Genomic DNA, 12815 nt, shown 5'->3' on the forward strand with positions numbered 1-12815 from the left:
GACCTAACTTGCTATTTATTCATGAGAAGATATCCTGCAGACTGAAAGAGTTCATTGGCCCAGAATAAAGTTATTAACAAGTCAAAAGTAATTTTGTCTTAGTTGAGTCTTGCCTTGTTCCCAAGCAGTGCAGAGAAACACTCTCCATTTTTTGACTTCTAAGCCTAAAACACTGCAGAGAATCTCAGGTGGCTCCCAAAGTCTATATTGTAACCTACTGTCCTCAAAATCTTCCAGGGCAGCTCCTTGATCCATAAGGATTTCTCTCCTTATTTGAGAAAAGCAACCCTATAGCAAGTGCTGCCATGAGAGCCACAGTTGGGAAGAGCCAAGCATGGAGAGCTCAGGTGGTGAATTTGCTGAGAGGGGGAATTTTGAGCAGAAGGTCTGCAGGCTCACTAAGGGACTCTGTGTGAACCTGTCACACAGTTCTGTGTTCCCACCCTCAATCTAAGGGCAATTCTCAGAGAAATAAAATAAACATTCCTCCTAATCTTCCTTTATACAACAAAGGATGATTTTCTTACTGGGACCATGGTTCCTTCATCTGCTCTTGAAGCAGCTGCCATGATGGAACAACCAGGTACCTCTGCCAAAATTTAGAGAACTTCGATGAAGAAGGAAGGGTGGATTTTCAGTTTTTTTTCCAGGGGTGGGACAACTGCAGAAAGCAATTTCTTTTTTCCCCAAGAAGAGCAAGTGAGCCAAGGAGAAGAAATGGTGAGAACTCTCCAAATACAGTCATGATTAAATACAGTCAGTTGTTATCCAGCACTCTGTCCACACAACCAATAGCAAGAAAAACCAATCACTCCTTCAAATGTTTTCTATTTGTTAGCAGCCTAAGTCAGCTCTGCAAAGAGGAAGGACTGTCTTGTAAAAGAGTTGGCAAAGCTGGCACATGGTGTGCTATTTGACCAGGGGTTTTGCAGGCAGCAGGGGTCCCTGGCAGTGGCTGGCAGAGCTGGTGCAGAGGGCAGTGAGATGTACAGCAGTGATGCTGGGGACTCCCAGTACCCAGTGGGTCTCCTCAGTGTGTGAATACAGCAATCCTGAACTTGGAAAAATAAACTGCTACCGAGATATGCTCCATATAACAGTTGGATTTGAACAGCAGGAAAGGAGGGCTTGAGATTCAGATCGACAAAGCATAACCAAAGAAATGTGTTCTTTTACATTAGAGACTGTATCTGTGAGATGCCTCACAAACAGTTCTCAGGAAAATGATCAAAGGATATGATCTCTACCTCTCGATATTTGCATTTGCCATTGGTCTCACACTTATAAACTCCATGGGAGCCAGATAAAAAAGATGCAGAAAGCCTCACAGAACTTGACATTTAAGGTTTAGATTGAGCAGTGCAGAGGTTCTCAACTCTGTGATTTTAACACTGTCTGCGTGACACACAGAAGCAACATCACCTATTAAAACCAAACCTCATCACTTCCCACTGCTTTCAGACAAATCTGATCTCTCTGAAAGACAGCCTGCCCATCAAATGCCTCTGACCATCAGAAAGGAGTTGGGAGACCACACTAGCATGACTCAGACTTGAGAAATTTGCAGTTACTCCTCAGTTGGATTCAGCATGAACTGAGTTGGTCTCACTTGCAAAAAGGAATTTCCTTGCCTAGAAACATGTCTTGCAGGTGAGGTATGAGGAAGGTGTCCATATACTTAAACAGCAGGTATATGTAGTTTTATTTCAGTTATTATGATGGCCATAGACATTGTGTTTAAGATATTCTGTCCCGAAGCATTCCCAAACTAAAAGCAAGACTACACAGAACAGTTGATGGAACTACATGAGGCCAATTGAGAACTTCAACAATAAAGCAAATATTTGCTTATTGGTGATAACTGAAACTGTAAGTAAAGGATGCTCTCAAAGCTTGTAATTTGGAGTGTGTGTTACCAGTTTGATTTAAGTACTGAGGAGAAAACCTACTTTAGCTTATGAAAGAAAAAAAATAAGAAACACCTTGCTTCTAGTTAAAATATTCTGCAGTGCTCTGAGTCCTACATCCCTTATGCAAGGACATGTGAATGTTAAACTGAATATGAATCTCATGTGCCTACAGAAACTTCCTAATGCATGATGCAGAAAAGGCAGGTGACCATTGCTACTGAGTCATTTGGTCTTTCCCTGGCCTCCAGTCAGCTGTGGCCTGAGGAGTCTGGAGCAGACACAAAATGCAAATTAGCAATAAAGGGTACAAGTACAGTAGATCAGTTCAGATGCCAAAACTGGTGATACTGTTACAGCTTATGATTTTTGCATTTCAACAGCAGAGCTGAGAGTGGTATAACAAATTCTCAGATGATCCCCAGGGAAATTAGTTAGTCCAATTCCCCAGGATTCTTTTTATAAAAAGTCACCCTCAGTGCCTAGACACTATAAATAGTTATCTGTAACACCAGCAGGGAGATATTTTTTAATACATGTTTTTTGTTGACTGTACTGTAATTTCTAGAACAGTTTATTCCACAATGAAAGTAAAAACACAAGCTGCAGTTTTATTAATAATTTCATTCATGAAAACAAACCATATATGCATCACATGTGGCTCTAAGTTAAAATTAAGGTCTCAGTATCACAAGCAGAGCAACAACTGAACAGATAAGTTCATAAAAACAATGCCAGTAATTCCAGTCTCAAGCAGAGTGCCATCTTAGGATAGCAAGCACCATTGGACTTTGTCCAGCATGTCTGTATCTCTCTTGTACTGAGGAGTCCAGCACTGGACACTGCTCCAGATGTGGCCTCCCCAGTGCTGAGCTGAGGGGAAGAATCTCCTCCCTTGATGTGCTGGCAGAACTTTGCCTGATGCAGCCCAGGATACTCCAGTCTGTGCAGTGAGGGCACAGTGCTGGCTTACGGCCAGCCAGGTGTCCACCAGGATCCCCAGGTCCTTTTCTACCAATCTCCTTTCCCTCTGGGTGGTCTCCAACATGTACTGCTGTGTGGGGCTGTTCCTCACCAGGAATGCAGGACTCTGCATTTCTTCTTGCTTCGTTTGCTGAGCTCCACAGTCTTCTTGAGCCTGTTTCTCCAGCCTGCCAAGGCTATTCAGGGTGGCAGCACAACTGTCCAGCCACAACGTGCCCAAAGGTTGTGTCATCAGCAAACTCGCTGCCGGTACACTCTGCTTCACCCTCCAGGCCACTAATAAAGAATTCTAACAGGACTAGAACCAGTACAGACCCCTGGGGCACACTCTTAGTTACTGGCCTCCAACTGGACTCTGTGTCACTGGCCACCATGCCCAGAGCATGGCCATTGGGAAAGTTTTCAGTCAGCCTCACTGTCTGCTCATCCAGCTTCTTACAGAACAGTTTGTCTATGAAAGGCTATTGAGAATCATTATACAAGACTCTCTTAACCATCTCTGAGATTACTTTTGTGTGTACCTTTGTGAAATGAAACCTTTAGCCACAAGATTGTTTAAAATGCACATTCACAATTTACCTATTCCCCATCCTCAACATTATGGAAGTTAAAGCACAGTGTGTAAATTGAGCTTAGAAGGTTAAATAGTTTTGGCTTCTTTACGAGCTATTATTAACTTCATTATTTATAAGTCTCTTTGTTGTAATGTTCTTCAGCTGAAGGTTATTGAACTGTAACTTCCTATCACAGCATCTCTAATTAGGCTATCTTTTCCCAACACGTTTACGAAGTGCAATAAAGAATGAGCTTTCTGATCTCTCTCCTGTTTTGCCCTGTGCTGCTACAAATGACTGAGCTCAGGGGTCTCAGGCCTATAAATGCTTTTTTGAATCAGGACAGAATGTTTGATATTGTTCTCTAAGTTCCACCTTTTCTTCTCTGATGACAAAGGCTGCTGTCTAACAAAAAAGAGAAGATTTGTCTTCAGAGACAAATTGTTGACATTTCTGTTTTTACCAAGAAAAACAATGAAGAGTCTAGTATGATGGCCATCTGGGTTTCAGCTGAACCTCTCTGAATGTCTTTTGGTTGTTTAGTTCTTACTGTGTGTTTGCAGCTTTTGCTGTAATATATCCCTGACTGATTTACTTCTCTGATGTATTAGTTACTTTCTTTGAGTCACTTGATAGCTGCTGTTTGTTAGAGAGGTGAGAAGTCCACTTAAAGGTAGGATATGCCTAAAATGCCTTGAGGATACTCTGTGCCTCTGGCTATTTTTATGTCTTGGACATGACTTTTGTGGTGGTCTTGAAAGAGCCTGGTGCCTGAAGGCTCCTGCTATGATTTTGTCTCAGCAGATTTTGCCTTTAGAGGAGACTTTTCATCATTAAATCTAAATCTCTCATTGAAATCTCCCATTCTGAAAATTTTGAAATAAAAAGTTTATCATTGTCTCGTTACTTTACATAGAAGAACCTGACTGCCTTCACATTTGTTTTCTTCACATACTTGAATGTCCCTTTCCTGAAATTTCCAGAAGGAGCTATTATATACATCACTGGATTGGTGGTTTTTATTTAATTTAATAAGCAAATAAAAGCTAGATGAGAAAAAAAAAAAAGACTAAATATATATCCTACTTGGGTAAGTGAAAAGTAGCTCAGGATCTGATTCTGTTAACTCTACTGACAATTGTGCAGCATCTGAAATACATGATACTACTTCCAAAAGAAGAGTAACACTTAAGGTGAATCAAGGTGACCTTTAGTAAGAACAAGTATTTACAGTACAGGGGAGCATGAGCCTTCCCACTCTTGTTAAACCACCAGGGATTGCCACTGTCATCCAGAACACCTGGAGCAGCTAATAAAGTTAACAAAATGTATGATTGAGTTTTCTGCTCTATTTTAAAAGAGAAAGGCAGGCACCTAAAATAATCTCCTCACCCACCTGGTAATTACTTCTAACTTTTAAGGTCCCAAACTTACATCTTGTGTGAGGTCTTTCACACCTCTGCAGAACATCACTTGGTGTAACACCTCGTCCATTCAGATGGCATTAAAGGATCAGGGTATGGAAAATTGCTCCCCAGCATGGCTTTTTTCATAATTGGCCTCTCTGCCTTTCCTTGAAGCAGTAACACAACAGATAGATGGCACATAAAGCTTTTGTTTTCTGTGGCAACAGCAGCTCAAGGAAAAGGCCACTGTTTGCTAGCCAGAGCACCTATGACAGCCCTGACATGGAACCATAACAACAGCAATGCCAGCCAGAAAGCCTGGAAAATGTGCACACTGAGTATGGTGTGCCTTTGAAATAGTATTTACTATTTATTTGTTCCTTAGTCAGGAGGGATGCACATCCTTTTTCTGCTTGTTAGGAGACAGCAAAGCCAGACTAAAGAGCTATCCCTGGGCACAAATTTTAATCTAGATACTGGGAATACAGCTCAGGATGATTACCACGAATTTGAATTCACATAAGCTCTCTTATCTCCACGCTTGTTACTTGCAGATCTGCCTTGGCTTGCTAAGCCACATAGGGAGTACATGCAGGGAGTCTGCAGCCACGGCCCCAGACCCTACAGGTGACTCCAAGTGGGCAGATGCCTCCTCCTCGCCTTACCAGAAGTGATCCTTCACCAGTCCCTTGTGCAAGAGAGCCACCTTTGTCTCAAACAAAATAACCATTTCCAGTCTGTCCACAGACCTTCCCTGTCCAAAGCACAGAACAAAGATTACTTGCAGGAGCTCTGTACTTTCAGAATTTAAGGGCACAGAAGAACGTTGGATAATTTATTCTGATCTTCTCTGTATTGCAAGAATTTCACCTTTGTAACTTGATCTGCAATTGATGTTTTTCTTTTGATTGAAGTAAAATCTGTTTAGCTGAGTGCTAAACAAAAGGGCACTGAGCTTTCAACTGAAAATGTCTAAAAGCACAAAATCCACTAATTTTCTTCCTAGCCTGTCCCAGTAATGAATCACCTTGGTATTAAATACTGTCATATAGTTTCCCATATGAATGTATAAGGATCCAGCCTTTATCCATGCATCATCCTCCTGCTTATTGTAAAGGTCTTTTAGATGATGTAGTTCTTCTCCTCTCATAAACAACTCACTTGTGTGACTAATCCACTCACCTTCCTTCCAATAATTTAAATCAACACAAATGTTCCAGTTTCTTATTGTATGGCATTTTCCCCAGGTGTCTAAGATTTACAGGGCTTTAGCCATCTCCTAATTTTTCAAAACACCATGAAAAATATGAATGTGAGGACTGACTGCAGTATTCTAGTGTCAGTCTCACCAATACTGCATAGAGGTGCAAAAGAATCTTCCAGCTTCTTATTAACACTCCCCAGCTTAGACATTCAAGGAGAGCATTAACCCTTCTGACTTTATGCTGCAATAGGAATTTATGGTTGCTTGTACCCTAAATATTATTTAGAGCCTCATTCTGGGAATCAGAGTCCCTTCTTTTACATGAGTAAGCCTGCATTCATCTTTATTGCAAAATTTTGCATTTGACTATGAAAATATGCTCCTTCTAGAGAAGGAAGAAAGAGAAATCCAGGCTTCTCTCATATGCTTGCTCTATCCTCATTATTATCCTGCTCCACCGAAAAAACCATTATTAACCTATTATTATGAATCCCTATTTATGTTAGACAATTAGTAAAAACATAGGGTTCCTAAACACTCATAATTCTTAAAGCAATAGTTCAGCTCTTACTTAAACCTGAGAACAATTAAACACTAGATAGATCTCAGTTTTCAACAGTAGAATATCTCTTGTACTTAGAATTCAGGATACTGGAGCCCTGATGGTTAATTGCAGTAAAAAGCATGTGCTTTAGAAATGATATCTTGAAAAAACATTATTAGGATAACATAATGTGAACTAGTCCCCAATACCATCCTCAAATTTTAAATCAGAAAAAGCCCTTAAAATAAATATCTGAAAATAAATCATACATCAGTGAACATACTAAATGTTTTCTGTTTTTTCCTGGCTGCTCCTGAAGGAGTCTGATTCCAAATCAAACTCCTCAGCTGAGATGTAACCTGAGCAGACCTCGCAATCAGAGGTTGGGTTTAACTGTACACAGGGTGCTCATCGAGGTGCAGGGGTCTTTCTGGAGCAGCTGGATCCATTTTCCATCACCTTGCTTTTTACTTTCAAGGTGACATAACAGTAAATGCCTCTGGTCTGGGGATGATCTCCCTCTTTCCTGCTTGTGGCGATAGGGCACAAGCCATCCAGCCCCTGGGTGACAGCACATGGGAAGAGCTGCTTCCAGGAGGGCTCAGCCTTCAGCTCAGAGCCAGCACTTCATGGGGTGAAGTACTGTCTTAGTAGCTGAAGTTCACAACCACATGGGAAATTATTGTTTATTTATTTGGGTTGGGAAATAAGCCCAAACATTTAATTTCAAGCTTGGACTTGGGTAAAACTAGAGATGGCATGAATTCTTCAACATGTCCCCACCCCCAACTGCTCAGATTGCATTTCAGCACGTATGTGAAGAAAATGTGAATGTCCTCCTCTACCATTTTTCAGATGAGCTGTCACTGGCCTACATACAATTAATCCTAGGGAAGTGAACTGCTTGCACAAAAAAGGGACTAAACCCTTAGGAAATCTGATGAACTAAAGAATAAACAAAATATCTCTAAGACTTGATTTTCAAGGGCATGAATCATCCACAGCTTACACTTGAGAATACTAAGCAGGTCTGAAAATTGGGACAATCGCTCTGTTTCTGCTGTTAAACTGCTGCCTCAGCTTCCTTGGCCTTTACATCACCCTATAGCATCAAAATACTTTAGATGTGGTTTTTACACTGGCACACTGAGAGTTCATTCAAATTGTTAAAATACCTTAAGGGAAAATTGATTTGTTAGCTCTAAACTTAACCTCAAAACATTAAACCAGAAGAAAGGCTGGTTTTTATCCCCAGAGTAGCTAGTTTGTCGTCTGGTTAGACATGTTAGAAAACAAATCTGGTGGGCAAGGCTATCTGCTGGTGTGAACTGGCTAAGCTGTGTTAGCAGGGCAGAGTTTGGCCCAATTTTGCCTCATTTTGCCACTTTTGTTTTAAGTGACAAAATGCTTTCTGTGCTCTACCCAGCCAGCCCTCCACATCATATGTACTGAACACAATACCTGCATATCTGCTGGAGTGATTTTTCCTTTCACCTATCCTGAGGAGACAAGAATGCAAAACACGCTCTACCCCAAGAAAAGCTGCACTTACCCGATCCTCTTCTTCCCTGACATCTGGCATGGTGCTGATGCAGAGGCTGACAGCAGTGATGGCAACAAAAGAGATTGAAATACAAGCAAAGATCTTGCCTGGGATCCCTGAGTGGGGGTTCTCCACCATGTCCCTGAGCTTTCGCATGCACAGACTCAGTCGGCTGCTGTCCTGGAAGGCACATTGCGTAGCTTCATTGAACACCATCTCCCTTTCAAACAGCCTGGCCTCAGCTGCCTCTTCCTCTTTCTGTCGCAATCTCTTTTTACAGCACCACTCCAGGTGGTCCTCTTCTATCCCCCAGTACACAAGCTCCTCCTGGAACGAAAGAGCACACATCTCCCTGAGAAGCCTCAGCTTCCCAGCTGTCAGGAATGTCATGATCGTTCTGAAGGCACTAGGATTACGGTCAAAAAAAAATTCATTGCAGCTAACATCATAATCATCGCAGATGTCCATGATCTCATCGTAATTGTTGCAAGATTTTAGCTTCCCAAGCCTGGTCAAGGGGCAGTTCTCCAAGGTGGTCCAGGGAATTTTGTACTTAATACCACCTACATTGATGATCACAAACCTGGACCGGTCATCCAAGCGAGCTAAGCAGCACAGGTCTTCTCCAGGATGCAGGAGTTTGGCCTTTTTGTAGAAGAATCCTTTCTTGGTTTGTACTTCACACAGGTTTTCGAAGTTGTTGAAGGAGCGGGAGCTGAAGTCAGGATCTGCATTCCCAGTGAGCAATGCCATTTCGTGGTACATCTGTTGAGTCCATAGGGAGGTTGAGGCTACTCAAGCAAAAGCATCTGGAGCTTGACCAGAAAGTCTATCTGTAAAACAGAATTTTAAAATTACAAGAAAAGTGGGGTGCTATTAAATGATAAAAATCCTTTCCTCTTCTTCCCAATAAACTCTTCTCTATGGCATTCCTTCTTCCCCCATTATTTTAGGACTACCTAAGCTTGATAGTTGCTTGGGGAAAGAACTTACGCTACAGTCAGGTCAGAAGCCATGCTGTAACTTCTAGAGGGTTTAGTTAGTAGAAACAAAACCAGTGTATTACCATTTTCAGAGGTTCAAACTATATGCTGGACATCAATGCATACTAGAAGAGAAATCTAAGCATGTGGATAAATAGCAATTTACAGTTTAGCAACTTAATAAAAAAAAAGTTGCAAACGTTTTTTTATTATTTTGGCTCATCTACATATTGTTCCTATTACAAAAAGCCTATAGGGTGAGGATAAAATGGATACTTACAGTACAGTTAGAAATGTGATGGGTAAAAAATGTGGGTAATTCCCAACCTAAATTCACCAAGCCTAGGTAGCAATAGCAATGAATATGTGGGAGCTGGGGGGGCATGCTGGGGCTGAGCTGAAACCAGAGCTTGCCTGGGAGCCTGTAACTGCTGGAAGCTCTGCAGTGGGCTTGGCTGCAGTTGTGGACAGGGTTCCAAGCAGCCTGTCAGCAGCTCTGAAGCAGGAGATCAAACTCAGAATTAAGCCAAGCTGGAAGTGACTCGGTTGCTGCTCTTACTTCTGGATAGCTCAGAACACAACTGGTCACATTTAGAAGGAATTATGTATAATTCCAGGATTTAATTTGTGCCTCCTGCTTATCCCTCCTTTACCACACCACAATCCACATTGCTTCCTTACTTTCTCTAAAGCCCATCACATGCATTCTTCAAAGCTGTCTCTCTAAAGCAATACTGGGATGTCTTGAAATGCTACCATGTAATCACATTTGTAAATCACCCAAAACTTCCTGAATTGCTCAAATATGAAGTAGGAAATAAGAAGTCAGTGTAGGATGACTGGGTCTCCACAAAAAGACCTGAGCTGAGAATGGGTGCAGTGATGGGGAACAATTTTAAACAGAGGATGGAGAAACAGAGAAAGAACTGACTAGTGAAGGATAAACTGACATTTTTGATGACAGAATGGTAATTGTGAGGCAGTAAATCCATAATTTATAAGCAACATTCTCCAATTCCCTCTGAATCTCATGCCTCAACTGGGAGAGAACAACAAACAAATGGGTGCTAGGAAAAGCTGGAGAGCATACAAACTCAAACTCATTCCCAGAGGAGCAACTTCCTTTATCTTTAATCGCCTCACCAACTCTTACCTCATCAGACTTAGTCAAAATGATCTCTGACAGAGATTGGTGAATACTTTTAGTCACAGCCTTGAATCACCCTCTAAACATTCTTACCAATCACTCTCAAACAACAACACTGCAGTAAGAGTGGTACTTTTGCTTCAACATTTCTACGAGGATCCAGTCCCTGAATTTCAGACCAACACTTATATCAGATATTTTACAAAGCCAGAAATGATTGCTTTATGTGCAAAAAGCTATAGTCACCCAAGGATACTGTTCAGCACAGTGAAAATTTCAGAAGAGCTAATGATGCCAAAATCTCTACAATTTCACTTTGGGGGAGAGAAATAATTGTTTAAACATCCGTTTCTACAGGGCAACATGAGCAACAGAGAAGAGCTCGTTCATCTGGCTGAGGGCTCGTAAAGGGCAACACACACTCTAAGGAATGGGTGCTTTTACAGCACAGGCTTGAGTGCAGCTGGGATTGCAAATACCATTACTGTCACAGTGAGAGCGCACTGTCAGCACGGCATATGCTTTAAGGATTTGGTCTCTTGTTGTTTGTCTTGGTAAGATAAAATATTCACTGTCACTACTGAGGGCTCTGCACTTTTGTTTTCATGCCTCACTTGTTCCACAAGTCAACACACTAAAAGGAGTTTATATTGTTTTGGCATCAAGGCCAGGATTTATTTTTTTCCTCTCCCCCGTGTAGCAGGTTGTTGCATAAAGGGGCCAGATAAATTTCACAGAACTGCTTTGAATCTAATCTTACATTCACTTCTTCCTCCTTCTAAGCAGAAGCTAACTCAATGTAAAAATCTGTAAACATGTTGTTTGCTACAAAATCTATGAATTATGGAGGGTTAGTCTTTTATTTTGTGAATACTAAATTATGTTGCTTAAATCTAAAGCTTAAGAACACAGCTCTTTTTTTTTTTTTTTAATCATCAGTGGATAAATAGAAAGCGAGAAAGAAGTATTTACAAATTAAAGTTGTCTATGATTTAACAGGTTGATTCTGGACAGTACAGGCAGCACCAGAGGCTGGAGTTCAGTAACTAAAAAGAATTTTCTGACATCACAGTGCAACATCCTAGAATCCACAATAGCTGGCAGCATTTGTTTTGGAAATCTCATATTTAATCTCAGATTAAAAGATAAGCATGTGAAGACAGTTGTATTTATTATTCTCCTTGGCACTTCCACCTTGTGATCTGACTGCCCAAGACTGAGCTCAGATGTCAGAGGAACAGCTTGTTGTGCCATTTTAACTCTCCTATAGAAAACCAAAATACTGTGGGCTCCCAATTTGGCATCTATCCTGAGAAGTAAAACAAGCCTGGAAGGTCTGCTTCTGATCTTATGTGCATGGAATGTATCATGACTTTCACTAAATATTAAAGGGTGTTTCAAAATTATGTAGGTCTTAAAATAGTCTCAGCATGCCAGGGTTATCTAATGTATGCACATGCCTGCAGTAAAGCATCCCATTGAAGATTAACGTTAAAAGCCAATACTTCCAGAAATGATACTACATTATCATTCAGTTGGCATTTCTACTATTTAATCTGACACATGGGTGCATGAAAGACTATTAAAACACAGTCTGAAATAAGTTGCCCATCACAGGGATGAAGGACATATTTTGACTCTATATTTGTTGTTCATAAATTTGAAGTGCTGTGGGAGAAATGCTGTATGATTATTTCAGTTTGAGGGTCATATAGGGGTGGGTCATACATTGTGTGGATTCTTTCTTTTTTTTGAAGTATAGTCCAACAATTAGTATATAGTATATTAGTATATATATTAGTATAATATAGTCCAACTTCTTAGTATTCACTAAGAAGTACTTTCTTTGGCCATCTGTGTATGCACATGTATATGTCTATACACACACCCATAAGTTCAGCCACATTTTGTCAGCAGCAAACAGCTGAGATAGTCACAACACAGGTATTTCCCATCAAAGATTAAAAAACATTAATAAATGTCAGAAGCACAAAACTGCTTCATGTTCTTCTTTTTGCTGAATTATTTCCTCAGTGGAGAAAAGGTTATTTCCTTGCTTACTGCCTTTTCACTTTGCCTGCTCCCAGAACTTCTCTTCACATCAGCATTCCTCATTATCCCATTCTATCAGTGCTGCTGCATCTAAGTCATATGTGATTCTGCATGAGGTTCTCCTGCTCTCAAGTTACCTTGGGTAAGAATGAAAAATGGGGTAAAATCATCCCTACCAAGAGGCTGAGCAGCTTGGCAAGGAGAACTTGAAAACAGTGATGAAAGGGAGGCAGGGGTGGAGCAAAGACTGCAGGGTACCTTGGGAGGAAGGGTGACCACATGAAGTCTGTGCACATAAATGAGGGTACAGGAAAGTGTCATGGGCAGAGCACTCACACCTTCTCTGAGAAACCACCCTGAGCAGGTGGCTCTGAAGGGCCTCTGGACAAAAGCAGGTGGCCGGGGGGAAAAACAGGGAGAATTCAGAGGCCTTTGTGCAGTTGCTCAGAAGAAAACTATTGCTCTGAGGGTGGTCAAACACTGGAAGAGAA

General features: G+C 41.1%; 1 protein-coding gene across 5 annotated transcripts in view; it reads right to left on the bottom strand.

The window, feature by feature from the left end:
- Positions 1-12815, bottom strand: part of KCNG2 (potassium voltage-gated channel modifier subfamily G member 2) — a 52765-nt gene that overhangs the window by 14551 nt on the left and 25399 nt on the right. For all 5 annotated transcript variants that reach the window (XM_064422348.1, XM_064422341.1, XM_064422365.1 and 2 more), the window contains one exon: positions 8152-8975. In XM_064422348.1, the coding sequence (XP_064278418.1) occupies positions 8152-8907 (756 nt within the window). In that variant the 5' untranslated portion in view covers positions 8908-8975. The remainder of the gene's footprint in view (positions 1-8151; positions 8976-12815) is intronic.

The sequence above is a fragment of the Passer domesticus genome, chromosome 1, assembly GCF_036417665.1.
Source record: "Passer domesticus isolate bPasDom1 chromosome 1, bPasDom1.hap1, whole genome shotgun sequence".
Taxonomy (NCBI): domain Eukaryota; kingdom Metazoa; phylum Chordata; class Aves; order Passeriformes; family Passeridae; genus Passer; species Passer domesticus.